Genomic DNA, 21,796 nt, shown 5'->3' on the forward strand with positions numbered 1-21,796 from the left:
CACTTTTGTTTTACATAAGCTGGTCTTTTATCTAATCTAACAAGCATTTGATGATTTTTGTCATCATTGTATTTCTAACAAATGAAGAGTCCATGCCTTATCATAGGCATTCATTGGTACACTTTTGTGGAATGATTCATGAACTTTATCATTTTATTGATAAAGAAACTTAGGCTCATCTATCTTGACAAAAATTGCTGCACATATTTCTGATATTTTAAAATGGTATTTTTAAAATTAAATGATCTAAGCAGAATCTAACATGTAAAAGAGAAAGCTCATAATAAAGAAAACAATCACAGCCTGGGCAACTTAGTGAAATCTTGTCTCAGAATAAAAATTTTAAAAAGGGCTGGGGAAGTAGCTTGGTGTTACAGCTACTTGCTTAGCATGCATGAGATCCTAGAGGGAAAAAAAGGAAGGAAGGAAGGAAGAAGCGAAGAAGCCGGGCATGGTGGTGTAGGCCTATAACTCAAAAGACTCAGAATGCTGGGGCTGAAGAATTCCAAGTCCTTCTGCTAAAGTGCTATAAATGCTAAAGCAATTTATCAGACTCTGTCTCAAAATAAAAGGCTGGAGGTGTGGCTCTGTGGTAGAGGCGGACTGGGTTTAGACCCCACTGCAGAGGGGTGGAGTGTGGGAGAAAAGAAAAAGAAATTCAATCCTGTTGTTTGAATATTTTGATAATGAACACTTCAGTAAAAAGGATTTAAAGGCCAAAATCAGGTAAAATATGTTTTAGTGTCCCCATGTGTATTAATAGGCAAATCAGACAGATTTAGCTGCTTATTAAATTTGTTTTATGCAAATATTTTTGAATATTGGGGTATGAAGGTATTATGTAGTTCTCTTATGATTCTAACATAAGGAAAATAAGTTATTAAGTTGCTGAACAAAGTTTCTCTGAAAAGCATAATACTTTGTTTTGTCCAGGGATTGACTCCAAGGATGCTTAATCACTGAACCATATCCTCAGCCCTTTTATTTATTTATTTTTTTATTTTGAGACAGGGTCTCACTAAGTTGGCTTAGGGCCTCATTAAATTGCTGAGGCTGGCCTGAACTTGTGATCCTCCTGTCTCAGTCTTGCAAGCCACTGAGATTGAAAACTATAATACTTAAATCTGTGGTGGCAATCTCCTTTCTTAGTTTAAATTGAACAGGTATTTTTTCTTTCTTTCCTATCTTTAACACCTGAAAAATATTCTAAAAGATCTGCAGTTTCCTAAAAACTATACTGTTTTGCCCATTATATGCTAACTAATGTTGAATTGTTGACTTCATTCTTTATATACTGTGGAGCTGATACTTATACCGATAGCCCACATTCAATGTATTTTATGTACACTGGACTCTGGACATGTTGAAGATAAGGTAGAACTAGGGACTGGCTTGTTTTTTTAAAACAAAACAAAACAAAACAAAACAAAAAAACCCAATTTGTGTACCTTTACATCTATTAAAGTTTATTTGATTTTCTTACCTTAGGTCTTTCATGCATGAATATTTAAGTTCTTTTATTTCTTCTAATTGTCTATCTGTTCAGTATCTACTACTGGGAGAGAGATAAAATTGAGAATGAAGCATGTCCCTTTAAACAACATACATAAGAATTTGTTATAACGTATACTACTTTATGGGATCATGACCTTTTTTCAGTGTGTTTTAAAAATTGTGACAAAATACATAACATTAAAATTTACTGGGGCTGGGGATGTGGCTCAAGTGGTAGCGGCTCGCCTGGCATGCGTGCGGCCCGGATTCGATTCTCAGCACCACATACAAACAAAGATGTTGTGTCCGCCGGTAACTAAAAAATAAATATCAAAAAATTCTCTCTCTCTCCTCTCTCACTCTCTCTTTAAAAAAGAAAAAAAATTACTATATTAATTATTTTAAGTGAATAATTCAGTGATATTAAACACATTCACATTGTTGTACAAGCATCATCTCATGTATCTTCTTAACTCTTCTCATCTTGCAAAACTGAAACTCTTCCCATTAATTAATAAATTCCCATTTCTATCTCCCTTAATGATTGACAGACATCATTTTACCTTCTGTCGATTTGACTACTCCAAGTCCCTTATAGAAGTGGAGCCATATAGTATTTGTGTTTTTATAACTGCTTTATTTTATTTAGCATAATGTCCTCAATTATGTATGTTGTACCATATGCTAACATTTTCCATATTGTGGCATTTTTTCTTTTTAAAGGCTAAATAATATTCCATTGTTTGTATATATTACATTTTATTTATCCAAATAAATGTTTATCAGTTGATGAACCTTTGTGTTGTTTCACCTTTTGGTTATTGTTATTATTGCTTTCTTTGAAGTAAGGTGTATAGATATCTCTTTAAAATCCTGTTTACAATTTTCGGAGTATCTACCCAGAAGCAGAGCTGTGGGGTTATACAGTAATTCTATATTAATTGTTTCAGAAATTGCTATACAGTTTTTGATAGTAACTGTACCATTTACATTACCACCAACAGTGTACAAGGACACCAATATTTTCACATCCTTGCCAACAACATTTGTAATTTTCCGTTTTCATAGTAGTTGTCCTGATGGGTATGAAGTGATACCTTATTATGGTTCTTATTTGCATTATCCTAGTGATTAGTGATTTTTGAGCATATTTTTATATGCATATTGGCAACGAGTATGCCTTTGGAGAAATGTTTATGCAAGTACTTGCATTTAATTGGGTTGTTGTTGAGTTTTAGAGGTTCTTTATATATTCTGGATTTTTAACCTCTTGTCAGATTTGTAATTTGCAATTAATTTATTTCATTATTTAGGTCATCTTTCACTGTGTTAATTGTGTTCTTTACACAGAAGTTTTGAATTTTATTGTAATCCATTTTGTCTTTGTTGTCTTTGTTTTTTGTGTCTTATCCAATAAATCCTAGTTAAATTCAATGTCATGAAGCTTTATCATATGTTGTTTTCTAAAAGTTTTGTAGTTTAGGTCTCGGATGCAGTTAGAGTGATTGCATACAGTATAAGGTGAGGGTTCAGCTTTATTCTTTTTAATGTGGAGTTTTTTTATGTTTAATTTTCTATTCTATGAGAGAAGATTCTTGGCTGTAAGTAATTGGGGGCCCCAGTTGAGCTAATTTAAGACTTTAAACTTATTGGCCCCAAATATACTGCTTTTATTTGTTGATATCTTTTATTCATGTTGAATTAAATAAGGGATTGAACACAGTCAAGCTGTTATAGGCTTGGGCTACATGAAGTCACAGAAAAAAACATATCTGAAACACAGTCAGAACCCACTTTTATTTTGATGGGTTGGTGGCTTTATTCTTTCAGTGCATATCGAGACCTTCACAGTTGCTTCAGCAGAGAATGAGGGAACCACAGGGTTCTAAACCACAGCCTTGAATCCTTCAGCCTGGTGGCTCTCCAGAGCTCTCAGCCATTAAATAGAATTGACCATGTGGTCCTGCTTAACTGCAGTAAAGCTGGGAAATGTGTGAAATAACATGTTTTGTTTTGTTTTATGAAATATGTCTACCACAAGCTGTTACAAAAGAAAGAAGAGAATCGATGTAGATAAGTAAAACATACGTCCACTGCAGCCTGGATTTTTTTTAAATGTTTAAAATGTTGATATACAAACATGCTGTCGAAGTTTGAAACTTCATTCTTTGAAATATTATTTGCCAAAGGTTGACTTGTTTTCATTTAAAGGAATTTGTGAATTTGTGCTTTAGAACCATTGACTTTAAAAGTAATTTCTAGAAACCAACCCATTTACGAGTTGAAGACTGTAAGATGATGCTAAGTTAATTAGTTACCTGGTAATTGTTAGATTCTGTGGATATTCTTTGATGAATCAAGTGTCTTCTGAGAGCTGTTTATTCCTGTGCTGGGGATTGAACCCACGGCCTTGCATATACTAGGCATGTACTCTACCACTGAGTTACATCTCTAAGCCTCCTTAAAACTTCTTTTTTTAAAAAAGAAATCCTTTGTCTTCAATGAAGATTTCTCTTAGGGTTTCTGAGTTACTATTTCAATGCTTGGCAATCTTTCAATTTTTATTAAGTACCATACAATAAGTATTTTAGGTTTTCTGGGCTCTGTGTCATAATTACTGACCTCTGTTGTCTTTCAGCCCTGTTACTGTAGTACAAAAGCAGCCATAGACAATACTTAACTACATGAACAAGAGTGGTTTGTTCCAGTAAAATTTTATTTACAAACATAGGTAGTGGGCCATAGTGTGTTCATTTCTCCCTGACTGCTCATACTTATTGATCTTCTCTCAATTCTCCTTCCTTCCCTATTATATTTGTGTTCCTAGATAATCTTTAGGCACCTTTTAATTTTGAATTTCTTGAATTGCATCATTCACATTCATTATATTAACTATCTTCAGATTTTGGAATCGGATTTCAGGTGGGTTTTGACTTTGCCTCTTACTAGCTGTGTGATCAAGGGTAAGTTAATGTGTCCTAAATCCTGTAAAGTAGGGCTAATAATACCTGCTTATGATTGTTATAAACATAATATACAAAGTGGACAAGTGTGGTGGTGCATCCTTGTAATCCCAGTAAGTTGGGGGGCTGAGGCAAGAAAATAACAAGTTTGAGGCAATCTAAGTTACAGAACTTAGATACTCTATCTCAAAAAAAAAGGGGGGGGCCTTGGGATGTAGCTCAGTGGTAGAGTGCCACAGGGTTCAAAAAAAAAAGCAGGGGGACCTATAGTGTTTAGCATAAATATTGACAAATAATAGATGGTAGCTCTTGTTTTTATTGTCTTCATAGATGTTGTCTTTCACACCTGTATCTTGAACCCAGAAATTTATTTAGATTTCCAGTTTTTACTCCGTTTCTGTTTTGGTCATTTTTACTTAACAGTTCTTTAGTGTCAGTAAGAAGTATTCAACTGCAGGTATTAGGCTTCTCACCTAACAAGAAGTTTGGAAGTAGAGGGTTTTATAGAGCTTTATGATGACAGGACATTTTCATGAATCCCTTGGTTGTCTGCCTCTTTATCTCTGTGAGATATTGCAGTAGCTTTAAGCGTCTCATCCTCATGCAGCTGTATCCAAAGGAATAAAAAGGTGAAAAGAAGAAAGTTATCCTTGTGTATTGTTTTCCCTTTTTATTACAAAAGCTATTTTTAAAAAGTTGATTAGGAAATAGAATTTATAGGACTTGAACAACTTAAAGTGGGAGAAACTTGAGAAAGTATAGGATGATTATCTCATTTTTTACTTAAATGTCTATACTATAGGTGGATGGTAGTTCCATTAATATGAGAAAATAATAAGTTTTATAAAAGAAGATAAATTCTATTTTAGACTTACTGAATTTAAGATCACTGTGGCAGATGGACAGTCTATCCAATAGCCATTCCTCCTTTTATAGCAACTGTATTTCACATATTATAAAATTTACCCTTTAAGAATGTACAACCTGTTGTTTTTTAAAGTATATGATATAGTTATGTAATCACCATCACTATTTAATTTTAGAACATTTTACTTGTCCCCAGAAGAAGCCCCGTATCCATTAGCAATTGTTTCCTCCTTCTCCAGGCACGGGCAACCATTAATCTATTTCCCTGTGGATTTTCCTAATTAACTCTTATAGTCATTATTTTCTTCTCATCTTCCCTTTTGAGTTCCCTTTTAAAAAGGACTGTCATGCACAATTACTAATTTTCCTTTTGGTTAGCTTAATGCCTGAAATAATGTATAGTAGCTTTGTGATGTCTGGGTGAGTTATGAAATTAATTCATCCACAATAGTGATTCTTTTTTTTAGAGTGTTTTAGGTAACCATAATTAAGAACCACTGGTTAGGAGTACTTAGAGGGGCTTTGCTTTGTTCTCATCTATCTTTCTAACCCCCATGCTTGTTGTTCTCTGGCTTATATTTGATGTTCCACCAATATTAAACCTACTGGTAGTTTTAAATAAATGTCATGCCTGCCTGCTGCACCACCCCCTTGTTTCCTTGCCTCTGCTCCTTTGATTTTCTCTGTTTAGAATTCCCCTAGGGTTTTCCAGTTCCCCAATTCATGTTCATCTCTTTAGGCTTAGTCAAAGAATCAGAAATTTTAGTTTTCTTTCTGGGGAAGCCCCTCTGCACATCCCTTTATTGTTCTCACCATGTAATGCTATATAAGTAAGTGTGTGTGTGTGTGTGTGTGTGTGTGTGTGTGTGTGTATTTATTTCATTTCTCTAGACCAGTGATTGCTAAACTTTTTATTGCTTATATGTGAAAAATGAATATGTACCTATACGGTTAATTATAAGTTATATGTGTGCTAATGGAGGAATTTTTTAATATTAACAAAGCTTTTAGAAAAAAAATACTCATAAGTCTAATAACTTTAATCCTGTGTCTTACTTTACAACTAACGAAGTGGTGGGTTTCTTGATGGCAGGAGCTCAATATATGATGATCAGAACTCAGTGCCTTATCTGTTTTTTTCTTTTTTTACCTACCCCTGTTTGGGTGTAGGTCTTCCTTTTCTGTCATAGCACCCTTTCTATACCTTTATCATTGCCCTTATCATGCTATATATTGTTATTAGTATAAACCTATTTTCTTTCAAAAGAATATCTTATACATGGGTAAACTTTGATTTCTGATGTACCACAATTGCATAGTACCAATTGTGGAATGAATAAACTGAATTGAATAAATGGGATGCAGTGGTACAAATCTGAAAATAATTAAGACAGTGATAACTTTTAGTATTTATTTGAGAAATGTTAGGGCCATTGATTTTTAAAATGCTTATGGTTTAAAGCAGTGCTTCTCAAGTTATTGGTGATAATGGACTAATTTCTTTTAAGTTTCCAATACATTTGTGTTCTTATGCTTATATAAAATACAATAAAAATTAAATACTAGGAAAATGACACAAAAAGAGACATATAAAATATAGGCTCTAACTTTTTATTATTATTGTTATTAGATTCAATAGGCATAAAATTACTCTTCAAAGAATCTGTGTACCCTCAATAGCTCATGTACCACATTTTTAGAAACATGGTATAAAGTACTGTAATAAATACCTTATCTCATTTAATTCTCATAAATCTATGGAGTAGGTACTGTTGACAACATTTATAGGAAATTAGGGCATAGAGAAATAAATTGCCCAAGATCATATATACAATATGGAAAATAGCCAGGATTCAAATCCACGTAGTCCTGTCTGGCTCCAGCGTCCATGTGCTCGTCTGCCTCTGATTTTCACAAAGATGAAATAAGGTAGCATTTTAGTAGAGAATGTTGTGAACAGATATAGATGCAAGAAGAGATAATGAATTATTTTGCCAGTTAAGGGGTCACAGAATGATTTTCATATACAAGTTTAATTGTGGAGTTAAGAGTAAACATCTGCTTACATTTTACCTTAGTGTTGAAATTCCTGATTTGCAAAACAAAAGAGTGATAATGTTTCTTTTCTGTTATTTGATAACATAATCAAATTGTTATTTTTATACTCATATAAAACAAATGAGCTTCCTTTCTACAGTTATCAGTATTATAAGAACGAAATGTAAGTAAGATCCCATTATTATGTTTGATAGTAGATGATCATATTACTGGTTTCATTGGTTTGTATCATGAAATTGGGAGACTTCTAAAGTATTTTAATTTCAACAACTATATTGTTTTTAAATTTTTAAAAATCTTCCCCCTATAGAAATCTGGTTAAGAAGTATTGTCCCAAACGGTCATCCAAAGATGAAGAGCCAAGGTAAATCATATACCAGTTAATTAATGCACATTAAAAATAATAAAAAAACAACTTGTTTTTATTATTTATTAAAAATGCTGTTATTATTTTAAAAGTTTGTTAGGGGCTGGGGTTATTGCTCAGTGGTATAGTGCTTGCCTAGCATGCATGAGGCACTGGGTTCATTCCCTAGCACCATATTTTAAAAAACAAAACAAAAACAACCAACTAAATAAACAGCATAAAGGTATTGTGAACATCTACAACTAAAAATATTTTTTAATAAGATTTTGTTTTAATAAGAAAATCAGTGTTCATGAAAGGGGAAACTACTATTTCTCCTATATGGGTAAATACTTTAGTGGGCTTGATCAACAGTTTTCCACAATAGTTTAAGAAGATTTCCAGGTAAACTGAATTAGGGCTCCACTTGAATGATATAGTCTCCAGAAGAGAGGGTTTTTAAAAAAAAAAAAAAAAAAATTATTTTCCCCCTACCTTATTTTGTAGCTTAAGGGTAATTTTTGAACCCTGAAAATTTTTTTTAGCTTTTTGGCAAAAATGTGGCTACAAAATGTGGAAACAAAAAGATTAGAACTTAACAAACAACTTTGTGTCAAGTTGTCACTTATTAGGATTCTCAGATTTGCTGTTAACAGAGCCCTATCTGAGCAGTCATCTTTCATCAATAAGAGAATATTCCTTCAAAGTAGATGTATGCTTTTTAATAGTGGTTCTCTTTGTTTCTCTCCTTCCCTCCACACACATTCTTACCCTTATTTTTGACCCTTCTACCCCTCTTTGATGCCAACCAAATGGCTCTTCACTTCCATTCAGGATGTGGGCAGGCATACAGGCAGCTGTCTCCAGAGCTGCTAGCAAAGTTGTTCTGTAGATCAGCCATCGAGATGCATTTGAGTGGTATGATTGGCAGGTTCTGTCCTCGAGAGCAAGTGCATCATCTCTGCAACAGGTTCAGCTGCCAAGCCTAGGAATCCAACCAAGTTCATTCCCAAGCTCAGGCCAGTCAGTTGACAACCTAAAGAGATTCCAGTATGCCAAAAGAGCCTGCAGGTAGTATTCTTCTTATTTTTTGATCCCAAATATCCCTTTATTTATAAATTAAAGGCTACTTGAAGATATACGAAAATTGTACAACTTGAGCTTAATGCAGGATTCATTCCATATGGAGTTAATTTTAGAACTAGTAGCTTTAGTTTAGGTTGAATATGTTAAAATTTGTCAAATGTTAGGCTCAATCTATACCTTACAAAAAAACATTTATAGTGCAAGTAAAAATATATTCACCACTTTTAATATGTTTTTGCCAGGTTTACCTCGTGCATAGCCTTTTTTAATATCCTTAATGAGTTAAATGACTATGCAGGACAGCGAGAGGTAGTAGCAGAAGAAATGGCGCATCGAGTTTATGGTGAATTAATGAGATATGCTCACGATCTGAAAACTGAAAGAAAGATGGTAATTATTTTTATCCAATTATAATAGTTTTATGAAATATTTTCACAGAAATGTTTTGTTTTTCAAAAAACCTGTTTTCAGCATAAACTGATTTTCTGTTAAATTTCTTGTAGCTAAAAATTATTGCAAGTTATTCTTGCTCATTTATGATCCTTTTGGAATTAAGACTAAGATTTAGCAAATGATAGTCCATGGGAAAAAATTAGCCTACCATCTATTTTTGTTTTCTAGTTTCCACAAGCTAAGAATGTTTTTGTATCTTCAGATGGTTAATAAAGAATTAGAATAAATATTTTGTAGCATCTGAAAACTTCATCACATTTAAATTTCAGCATTCATAAAGTTTCATTGGAATAGACTAATTCATAGTCAATTCAAATTGTCTGTGGCCACTTTTGTACACATTGGCAGAGTTAAGTATTTGTAGAGGATACCATGTGGCTTGGAAACCTAAAATATTGTCTGACTTTTTATAGAAAATCTTTGTCCACTCCTATTGAAGACAATCATTATTTTTCTAGATATTATGTATATTTTAAAGATTGTATTTAAAGATTGTATTTAAGTAAATGTACTATAAAGTACATTTTAGAGAGTTTTTCTTTACTCTCTTCATAAGTCTTGATAAAGTTATGTAATTAGTACCTTGGGGGGGGGGGAAATAAAGTTAAAAAGTCTTTTGGGCACAATGGAATTTATTTGGTATTTAAAAGTAATTATTTTTGTTTGTTTTCTGGTGTGTTTATAATCTTTAGCATCTCCAAGAAGGACGAAAAGCTCAGCAATACCTTGACATGTGTTGGAAACAGATGGATAATGTGAGTTTCAGTGTTTTAATTGTTAAAATTTTGTAGACTAGATTACCCCTGATGTCTGTTAGATTTTTACATCCATTTGAGTTTAATATTTCTCAATGTATCACTCATAATTTGATGTTTATTTTGTTGAACAGTAGCCAATAAAGTATAAATGAGGATGTGAGATCATTTTGTCTTTTTTTTCCTATATGTGATTCTATGTTTTGTATAAACTCTAATCTTCATATCATTGTAAATGTTTAGGGAGATTTGCCTGGACTTTGTGTGTTTACTATAAAATATTAATAAAGGTAGAAGAAGTAGAGAAGTAGTGCTAGATCTTAGAAGACCGGTTGACTGAGACTGAGGGAACCAAGACTCTGGTTCCACCTTTTTTTTTTTTTTTTTTTTTTAGCACATTTTCTTCCTGATTGCCTTCAGCAATCTCTTGACTTATTTTTAACATATGGAAAAATGAAGAGAGTAAACTAAATTATATGAGTGTTTGTTTCAGTTAAGTGATTCTGTAAATGCTCTTAATATTGGGCTACTGATAAGTAAACATCATATTATGGGGGAAAGATACTTTAAGGGAAAAATTATGAAAGCATAATAATTTAAAAAAGTTTTCCAAGGTACTCACTAATGTGGATTTTCTTAAGGTTTCTGATTTATAGTAATTTGAAAAATAAGATGTCTACATGAAACACTATAAATGATTTACAGTACAGTATTAAATGATGTTTTATAGCATATTTTATTTGACCCTTCAAGTTATCAAGCAGTTTAATCTTTACCAGCATATTTTTATGATGAATGCTATATTCTTTGAGAATTATGCCGAAGGAAGTTCATCATGTTAAGTTAATCTGTTTTGACTTTAAGATCAAGATTTTAAAAATTCATGTGTATATTTGTGGTATCTTCTGTTTTTCTTACCTTTTATGGTTTTTGGTTTGTTTTTGTAGTGCTATAGGTTGAATCCAGGGCCTCATGCTTATTAGCAGGCACTTTACTGTTGAGCTACAGCCATAGCCCCTTTCTTTTGCTTTTAAAAATGCACTTTCAAAGCTTACATTAATTTCTACCATGTAACTGTCACTGATAAAAAAATAAATTCTATCAACAGTGCTGATTGAGAATTCTTAGATACATTAATAGTCTCTTTTCATTTTTGTTTTGATTTTCTTCCTGATTGCCTTCAGCAAGACTTTTAGGGAGTGTTTTTATTGATTAAATTTTAAACTCCTTTCACTAGCATCCTTAGTGTAGTGCTACCTAATGAATGTGTGTGTATGTATAATAGACTCCTACACTCAATGGATATTGGATCCTTTAAAAAGTTGTGTTAGCATAAATCATTGTTGATAATATTTGCTGACTTGCCTTTAAGACAAGGTTACAGAGGTCATAAATATGAAAGACGCATAAAAAGTATAGGAGAGATATCTTCAAGGCATTCTTTTAATTTGATTATTATTTTATTATTTTTTAGGAATATACTATGTTTATTATTTTTTTTTAGGAATATACTATATAAAAGTGATTTTAACCCTCCTTGTGTTTATCAGACATCCGTTACTTGTACAAGGTTCTGGATGAGCAAAAGTGGCTATGGCATGGTTCTTATTTTTGTGGAACCTTCAGTCCAGTAAAGGAAATGGAGAAATTACAATTTGTTTAATACGTAGCACGAAGTATAGTATGTTCTGTTTTCTATTTCTGGATCTTTCTGTTTAGTTAAGAAAATGAAGTTGTAGAATTTCTAACCTATTTGATATAATCAAGAGACAAAAAGAACTGGGGAAAATAGGTTGAATTACTGACAATATTGAAAATTGAGGGGAAAAAATTAAAAAGCAATTGTTAACCCTGGAAGAAACAAAATAGGCAGCATTGGAATTTAAGAGAGGACAGAAGAGAGTAGCCTGTGAGAACATCTCAAAGGAATAAGGTTAGAGATTAAGAAAATAAAGTTTCAGAGATGCCAAGTCCATCATTTAGGCGGCTTCTAATAAGAGAGAATACACTTTTATGGAGCAGTTCCAGAGTTGGTCAGTAGTTCATATTGTCACCAAGGCTGCATGTCCTCCCTGTCTGTATACTTTGTCTTCTTAACCACATGGGCTCTTCAGCCTTGTTCCTTTATGGTCAACAGTTGATTTAAGCAACCAAACACCATATTCTCTTTGAATGTGCACCCAGAGACATGAGAAAGGGAGCATTTTTTTTTTTTTTTTTAACTGCCCCTTTTTAGTCAGGGAAGTAAAACCTCTAGAAAACCCCCAGCACACTTCCTCTTGGGTGCCTTTGACAAGATTAATTTACATGTCCGTGCCCTAGCAGTGGGGAGACTGGGATAGAAGGACAGCTGTTTTTGACCTTTGTATTGGAATGTACTTTCTATCGGGGTAGAGGAGTAGAAGTGACTGTTTTAAGTCTGTCACAAAATGTAATGAACAATCTTTTCTGGAGTTCTGTCCTATATTATGATATACTACCTTTCAGGGAAGGTATTTTTAATACTATGGTTGTACTAGTGAATGTTTTGATATTGTAAGAAATATTATATATTTTTCCACAGATAAGACACTTAATATAAAAAAAAAAAAAAACCTTTTGTATACCAGTAACCTCAGTTTGCACCAAAATTAGTAGGCCATAGTTAGTCAATTTGGAAAAACAGCTCCAAACTGAATTTCAGAGAATTAAATATGGAAAATTAATCAGTTTTCATAGAGAAGTGACATTCTGCTTATTGTGCACAACCAGATGTTTTTATGTGCTTTGGATAAATTGTAGGTATATCATTTGGGGGTCTCACACTAATCAAAACACTAACTAAGGCCTACATTTAAAGAATTTTGTAAAAATTTTTGGAACACATTAATTTGATGTAAATTATAGGTTATGTCATGTTTTAAACTATGTCAAACTGAGCCAAGTCAGAAACCTTTTATTTTTTTTTAATTAATTTTTATTGTAGCTTGTTCAAAACATTACATAGTTCTTGATATATCATATTTCACACTTTGATTCAAGTGGGCTATGAGCTCCCATTTTTACCCCATATACAGATTGCAGAATCACATCAGTTGCAGAACCATTGATTTACATATTGCCATTCTGGTGTCTGTTGTATTCTGCTGCCTTTCCTATCCTCTACTATCCCCCCTCCCCCCTCCTCTCCCCTCTTCTCTCTCTACCCCCTCTACTGTAGTTCATTTCTCCCCCTTATATTTTTCCTCCTTTCCCCTCACTTCCTCTTGTATGTAATTTTGTATACCCCTGAGGGTCTCCTTCCATTTACATGCAATTTCCCTTCTCTCTCCCTTTCCCTCCCACCTCTCATCCCTGTTTAATGTTAATCTTCTTCTCATGCTCTTCGTCCCTACTCTGTTCTTAGTTACTCTCCTTATATCAAAGAAGACATTTGGCATTTGTTTTTGAGGGATTGGCTAGCTTCACTTAGCATAATCTGCTCTAATGCCATCCATTTCCCTCCAAATTCTATGATTTTGTCATTTCTTAATGCAGAGTAATACTCCATTGTGTATAAATGCCACATTTTTTTTTATCCATTCGTCTATTGAAGGGTATCTAGGTTGGTTCCACAGTCTTGCTATTGTGAATTGTGCTGCTATGAACATGGATGTAGCAGTGTCCCTATAGTGTGCTCTTTTTAGGTCTTTAGGGAATAGACTGAGTAGGGGAATAGCTGGATCAAATGGTGGTTCCATTCCGAGCTTTCCAAGGAATCTCCATACTGCTTTCCAAATAGCATTTTTAAAACTTTATTTATTTATTTATATGTGGTGCTGAGGTCAGAAACCTTTTAACTACAAATACCTAGATCTAATAGTCATTTTTAAAAATTGTGTTTTAAGAAAGGAGGATCTCTGCCAGGTGTGGTGGCACACCCCTGTAAAGGCTGAGACAGAAGGGCCACAAGTTTGGGGTCAGACTCAGCAACTTAGTGAGACTCTGTCTCAAAAAAATAATAAAGGTTGGGAATATAGCTCAGTGGTAAGCACTCCTGGGTTCAACACTAGTACTGCAAAATAAATAAAGTAGTTAGAGAGGGGATCTCTAACTACTAGGAACATGGGGAACATAGCAGAGCAATGAGTTGAAACAGTGGCATTTGGAAACAGAGATGTTGGGGGAGAGTGGTTGATTGGACTTGGTATTTGCTAACTTCACAAACAAAATTAGGTTTTAGCTCTGTATATTATAGAGAGTTGAAACTGAAACACTTATTAAATTAAATTTGAACTTCTGAAGGACTTGTGAAAGGATTAGTGAAAGGTGGTCTAAAAAGATCTCTGCCCACTAGCTAAGAAAAAACTTATCTCTGAAAATCAAAGGAGGGGAAGTATCCTGTGAGAAATTTAAACTCTTTGATCTTGTAGTCATGAGGTTTGGGATTCAAGTTTGCATTATTCATAATGTTTTGGGATCCATAGACTCCAAAACAAAACATTTAAGTGGTTCTACAAAGTAGATTAGGTCAATACAAAATGGTGAGATTTCATTGCTTTCTTTTGAGTACCTCAGAATACAATTAAGCAAGGCATTTATTTTTCAGGCAAGAAATTGGAAGAGGCCTTCTCTGGGGAATCAACCAGCTAGAGGGGAAAAACTAAAACATAAACTTACTGATATTGGTATCAGGTTTTTCCTAAGGAAACTACCTGGCTATTTTACCGTAGAGGGAAAGATCATCTGTGTAGAACTTTCAGTTGGCTTTTTAAAAAGAATCATATAGCCCAAAATCCCCAGGCATTTAAAGGAAATAGCCATAGTGTACATCAGAGACCCAAACTCTGTAGGAAAAAGAACTTAGAAGAAACAGTGACTATGAAAGGAAGTGAAAATTAAAATACTTAAAACAGATAAGGAAGTCAGCCACGGTTATATGTGCCTGTAATTACAGTAACTCAGGAGGTTGAGGCAAGAGGATCCCAAGTTCCAGGTCAGCCTGGGCAACTTAGTGAGATCCTGTCTCAAACAATAAAAAGGGCTGGGGATGTAGCTCAGTGGCTGAACACCCCTTAGTTCAATCTCTGCTAACCCCTGCACCCCCATTGCATTCATGAAATAAAGACAAAGTACTATTAAAAAAAGAACTCATTAAAATTTAAAAAATAACTTTATGATAGCAGAGATGTGCAAAACCCCCTAGGAAGAACTACAGGTAAGACTGAAGAAATCTCTCTCAGAAAATAAAGCAGAATGGTAGAGGTTTAAAATGTAGAAGAAAATATAATACATTTAGAGGCTTTATCTAGAAAAAGACACAGAAAATGGGCAAAAATAAGTCAAGAAAATGTTCTCCAAATTGATAGACATGATTTTCTAAAAAATATTCTATTGTTTGTTTGTTTGTTTGTTTGTTTGTATTGGGCATTGAACCCAGGGCCTTGTGAATGCAAGGGAAGCACTCTACCAACTGAGCCTATATCCCCAATCTGAGATACATGATTTTTAGGATGGAAAAGATTTCCTAGCTGCCCAGCACAATGGGTCAATGTCAAAACCTATCTTCACAAAATTTCAGAACATAAGGAGAAGAAAATCCCATTCATCAGACAAAAAAAAAATTATTATTATTATTAATTAGGAACCAGAATGGGATTAGATAGTCACGCAGGAAACCAGAAAATAGTGTAGTAGTTCTTCTACATTTCTGAAAGAAAACAGTTTCTAAGAAAGAGTTTAGCTTTATTTTATCATTTAAAAGTAATGATAAAGGCATTTTTAGTTATGGAAACTCAAAAAATTATCTCTCATAAACATTTCCAGGAAACTTTTGCTGAGTGTACTCTAGTAAATGAGGAAATGATTCTAGAAAGGCGAAAGCATGGAACTCTAAGTTAGGAGATCTGGATAAGAGAGAGGTGCAGGGAATACCCAAGATATGGGGAGGGAAATCCCAAGGAAGCAACTATGTGTTAGGCCTAGCTGACAACCAGTTCAAGCAGTTTGGAAACCTTTGGGAGATATTTAATGAGAGAATAAAATGAATAGGAATCCTAATGTGTTAGAATTAATTGTTGAGACTTAATCAACTGGGGGAAGCATCAGGTTAAATTAAAGCTATATGCTTTGAAAACTAAGCAAATTGTATATATGTGTGTATTACATAGCTTAGTTGGGAATAGCTATTACAAAGTTTTAGTAATTTTGAATTATATAAAAAAATTTTAGAAGATCTGGGTCTGGGATGATAGTATTGCTGGGACACCAGACGTAACACAAAGCCACTTTGGAGGGACACTTCTATTTCTCAAGTTATGTTAGTGTCCCACCATAAAAGCAAACACCAAAATGAACCAATAAAACAAAAAAACAACATACCAAAAAGGAATCTGTTGAAGATGAGCTTACAATAACAATATATAAAATACATGGTTTTTTAATTGATAGGAGATGAGTTATATAATAAATACCAACTGAATCATGCTTTTATTTTTTTTCTTCACAGTCTATAATTAATGTCTGATATTTAAAGCTCACATGTTGGTTATAATAAAGGACAATTTTACTTTTAGTGTGCGGTTCTTTTCTACAAAGTGGCAACATTTTAAAGTTATTTCTTAAATGAGATAAATCTAATTTTCTTAGTGTTAATTTTGACTTTATTTTTTAATAGAGTAAAAAGAAATTTGAAAGAGAATGTAGAGAAGCAGAGAAAGCACAACAGAGCTATGAAAGATTGGATAATGATACTAATGCAACCAAGGCAGATGTTGAAAAGGTAAGAAATAATACACTCTAGCTTTAACATCAAAATATTACTTTTGTATAAAGAAGTCATACTGTTTGTGTCTGTGTTAGAAATTTCTCAAGAAAGATGCTAAATATGAACCTAAAGTAAGTAAATATTATCATACATATTGGTCTGAGAAGGTAATAAGGTAATATGTTAATTTAGTGTCTTTGCTGCATTCAAATTGCAGAGGAAAGACATTGCTACTGGGTTTCAGTTTCTGTCCTATTCTTAAGCAGGATAGAAAGTCTGAGGTATATTGATGGAGTATGTAAAAAGGGTTCAGTAGTGTTCTTTGCCAACTACTCATGATAAAGAAAAAGAAGAAAAAAACATGATAATACTGTCAGAAATACATAATAGTAGATTCACTTTGGAAAACTGAACATCTTATTACTGATTTCTGGGCCAGCTGTTTTATAGCATAACTTGTTGTTAGAATTAGCCCTATAATTGCTGCTGCTAAGCTTTCCCTTCCCCATTCTTTTTTTTTTAGTTGTAAATGGACACAGTATCTTTATTGATTTATTTTTATGTGGTGCTGAGGATTGAACCCAGTACCTCACATGTGCGAGGCAAGTGCTCTTATCATTGAGCCACAATCCCAGCCCTCCCTTCCCCATTCTCTTTTTTATATTTATTTTTTAGTTGTAGTTGGACACAAACCTTTATGTATTTATTTTTATGTGATGCTGAGGATCAAATCCAGGGCCTTGCACTTGTTAGGCTAGTACTCTACCGCTGAGCCACAATCCCAGCCTCATCCTTCCCCATTCTTATATGCTTTTTATCTTAGTACATTTGACACAATGATAATACTGAGATATTAGGATTTTTGAAATATAAATGAATGCCATTACTTCATATTGTTGTGTATACTGAAGGACCACCTTTAATATATTTTCTCCTTTGAAGTTTCTGATTTCCTAAAGAAACAGAGTGAGAAAAAGGAAGAAGGAAAAGAGGAACAATTTATTTCTACCTTTCATTTTCTTATCAACTAAAAAACAAAAACAAAAACCCATAAATTCATATAAATTCCAGGTTACAATTGTCTTACTGGTATAACTCAGGATGTTTCTATATTTTCCACCTTATTTTTAATTACTTATACCTCTAATAATAGTAAGTACCTTGTCATTGGAAATGTACAATCTGCTCTTGGGTTTTCTACTTTAGCATTTCCTTGTACTGGCTCCACTCATGTCTCTGTTTTAGGTTTCTGAGATATTATACAAAAATATCAAATCTATCTTTTTCATAAAAGCTTTTTAGATATTTATAGTAGATGAACAATCATTTCTTCAACTGTTCCACATATGAAGTTGTGTTGAGGTACCTTTTATTATAATTACTTTCCTTTGGATGCCTTTCAGTTTATCAATATCTCACATAAAGTAGTTTTCTGAAATTGGATGATCTGATCAATCCTGCATTTGACAACCTCTCTTGTCTGAGCATTAAATTTATGTTAATATAACATAAATGCATATGGACTTGTGCAGCCATGTTGTTTGGATTGACTCCAATTGAGTTTATGGTTATCTGAAATCCATCCATCTTTTTTACATGTGCAGATAAGAATGTCTTTTTCTTAGATACAGCTTATACTGTTAGTATTTTAAATTCATATGTACTTCTTACTAATCATTAATTTTGATCCTGCTATTTTCATATTCTGATTTGATCATCTATATTAATTTCCTTTCCAGAATTATGTAATGCACATAATTGATCAGTATGTTATCATTACTTGAAAATATGAGCCACAAAAATTGAAAAAGCACTATTTTTTAATATTTATTTTTTAGTTATAGGTGGATCTAATATTTTTGTTTTATTTTTATGTGGTGCTGAGGATCGAACCTAGTGCCTCACGAATGCTAGGTGAGCACTCTACCTCTGAGCCACAACTCTAGCTCTGAAAAAGCACTGTTTTTATGCATGGGAGACTTCTTGCCATTTGACATTAACTCCTTAAGAACTTCGTTGACCCATTATCAATATTGCTTGAATTTTTATGTACTGGGCAAGTTTAAAGTTACTTGTTGTATGGACTTTAATTTAGCTTCTTCATTTTGTCTACAGTGATAATTTCAGTGATTAGTCAAACATCCTGAAATTTATATACAACATGTCTACTAGTTTGGCCTCTAATGTAGAATTTCAGTGTTTGCAGTTTCCTTTTTTATGCTCATTTATTTGCAGTTTCTTTAATTATTAAAAAATTAGGGGTCTGGGGCTGTAACTCAGTGGCAGAGCACTTGCTTAGCACTTGTGAGGCAGTGGGTTTGATCCTTAGCATCACATAAAAATAAAAACAAATAAAATAAAGGTATTGTTCATCTACAACTATATATATATATATTTTTTTTTTTTAAAGTGGCCAGGGGTTGTCTATTTTTTTCTAGCTCCTAGCCTTGTTCTCCTGTATACCTGTTGGAGTCTCAGTCCCAGATTTAGGAATAATAGCTAGTGACTTAGAACTGGAGGAATTTCCCTGACAGAACTATGAGGTTTTGTGGGTAGGGAATTTGGAATCCTCTGTCTCACCATGGTTTGTGGTAAAAAGAGAAAGGGGAAGGAGCAAATGAATGTGTACTTATGGTTCCATGTTGGAATTAAAAAAAAAATTATAGAAACACTTTGAGCTATAGTTTTTAGTCTCCATGATACTTATTTATCGGAATTTTTAAGTATATTTTGGATTAAGTGACTCATAAAGGGCTTATCTGAGATCTCAAGTTATTTCCATAGGTTAGTTTGTTTCTGAGTGAAGAAGGTCTAACTATACACAAATATTAAAAGGTCAGGGACTACCTCTGTAGAATCTGGAATGAGAATAGTGAGGTATGTTTACAGTGTGCTCTACAGTTTACAGAGCCCTCCCATGTGAAATGATTCACTCCTTAGAAAACTGAAAATAAAAAAATTAAGCTCAGTTCTTATTTTTTTTCCCGTTATTTTAGAACAGTTGAGAAATTTAGATAACCCCCAATATGTCTAGAATTAACAATTCCTGTTTATATTCTAATATTCTCATTAATATAGATAATATTAATTTGGCTTTTTACAAGAAATCAAGAACAGAATCATATCCTACATAAGCATTATTTAAAGAACCTTTGGTTTTGTAGAGATGAAAATCATTATTCAATAGTACATTATTCAGAAATCTCTTTTTGTATTTCTTTTATGTGTATTTGTCCTGTAGAAATTAATGCAGGGCTGCAGGGCCTTATACATTCTAGTCAAGTGCTTTACCTCGGAGTTACATCCCCAGCTTTTTTCCCTTTTTTTTTGGGGGGGGGGGTCTCTTTAAGTTTTTATTTTTGAGATGGGGTCCTGCTAAGTTGCCCAGACTGGGTTAAACTTGCAATTCTCCTGCCTCAGTGTCCTGAGTAGCTAGGATTACAGGTGTGAGACACTAGCCTGCCTTAAAAACAAAAACAACCTACACACATTTTAATCATTATTTACTTCAGCTGTGATTTTAGTTTCATATTTAATTGAATATAAGTGTATTATAAAGAAATGATTGTTTTATTTTTAACTTTTTTAATAGTCTAAAATATTTGAAGTTAACCTGTTTTCTTGCTCTTCTGATTAAAAATATACTGGTTCAAGCTATAATGTTGTCATTTTATGTTTTCTCTGTGGATTTTGTAAGAAGAGACTTCATTTGAATGGATTATTGCAAGGGAAGAGGACTATTACAATAGGAAGAGGGAGGATTTTGCAATTAGGAGACCACTCTGACTATAAAATCTGCAAGCATGTCCTTTAAATTATATCAATAATTTGAAAGAGATCACTTTGTTATTATCTTGATATCAAGTGTTGACTTCTCCACAGATATATGATCTGATTTTAGTATGATTTTTCAGGAAAGTGAATTGTATGATTTCATTGTTGGTGGTAATTGATTGGGACCAATTTACCTTTAGGCCAAACAACAGTTGAACCTGCGTACACATATGGCTGATGAGAATAAAAATGAATATGCAGCACAGTTACAAAACTTTAATGGAGAACAACACAAGCATTTCTACGTAGTGATTCCTCAGATATACAAGGTAAATTTTAGCTATTTGAAGTTAACTGTTTCAGTTTGAAGAGTTAGACTTAAAATGTAAAACTTAAGGTTTTTTTGGACATATTTCAGAGTGTTGGGGATGAAATCCATGGTTTTATGGAGGCTAGGTAAGCCACTGAGCTACATCCCCAGCCCCAAAACTTAAAGATTAGTATGTTTGTAGATTTACTAGTCACCAAAAATGGTGATAAGAGATTTTTTTATGATTACATACTTGAAAAGTAAATTTTTCCTAACTTTTAAAGTATAAATTTTCCTATACATTTCTTATTAGTGTTATAAATAGTCCACAAAACAATGACATTTTGAGATAAATTTTAATACTATATTATTATATATTTTGACTTCACAGGAAGAATTTCTTTGAAGTGTATTGTAATATGTTCACATAGAATTAGAATGTTGTAGCTTTTTGATACCACTCTAGAAACTTTGGCATTAGTACAGGTGGTAGAAATTAATCTTCTAAAAATGTATTCAAGTCTTATAAAATACTAGCCTGGTTTCTGCCTATTTGTCTCTCAGGCTCTGTTAGATCATAATTGTAATTCAGGCCTTGAGCTTGTTTATCAGTTTTGTCCATCATTACTTAATGATAACAGTTGCTACACAGGTAAAGACCCTAGACTTTTCATGAGGATTAAATTAGCCTTTTCTAGATGGAAGAGAAATTAGAGAAAAGGGATTTAGTAAAACTGTCAAATGAGATAATCCCTAGGAGAGCAGAGCTTATGTGGGAAGAGTGTCAGCCCAACTAGAAGTCAAAGTGGAATTGCACAGGAAACATAGTTAGAGTTGGGTATCAGATTCTGGTCATTTATTCCAAAGCACCAAGCTTACCAGTCATCACTCTGTGATGCTTTTATCCTCTTTATTTTTCGGAAAGAATTTAACTTGGATACACTATGTTTTGTGTTCCGAGGTCTG

The 21,796-nt window shown here is 33.2% G+C and overlaps 1 protein-coding gene across 2 annotated transcripts in view; it reads left to right on the plus strand.

Moving 5' to 3' along the window:
• Nucleotides 1-21,796, plus strand: part of Fnbp1l (formin binding protein 1 like) — a 117,740-nt gene that overhangs the window by 69,281 nt on the left and 26,663 nt on the right. For both annotated transcript variants that reach the window (XM_076863483.1, XM_076863484.1), the window contains exons 3-7: nucleotides 7,693-7,746; nucleotides 9,057-9,204; nucleotides 9,960-10,022; nucleotides 16,657-16,761; nucleotides 20,721-20,849. In XM_076863483.1, the coding sequence (XP_076719598.1) occupies nucleotides 7,693-7,746; nucleotides 9,057-9,204; nucleotides 9,960-10,022; nucleotides 16,657-16,761; nucleotides 20,721-20,849 (499 nt within the window). The remainder of the gene's footprint in view (nucleotides 1-7,692; nucleotides 7,747-9,056; nucleotides 9,205-9,959; nucleotides 10,023-16,656; nucleotides 16,762-20,720; nucleotides 20,850-21,796) is intronic.

Source organism: Callospermophilus lateralis, chromosome 7, assembly GCF_048772815.1.
Source record: "Callospermophilus lateralis isolate mCalLat2 chromosome 7, mCalLat2.hap1, whole genome shotgun sequence".
Taxonomy (NCBI): Eukaryota; Metazoa; Chordata; class Mammalia; order Rodentia; family Sciuridae; genus Callospermophilus; species Callospermophilus lateralis.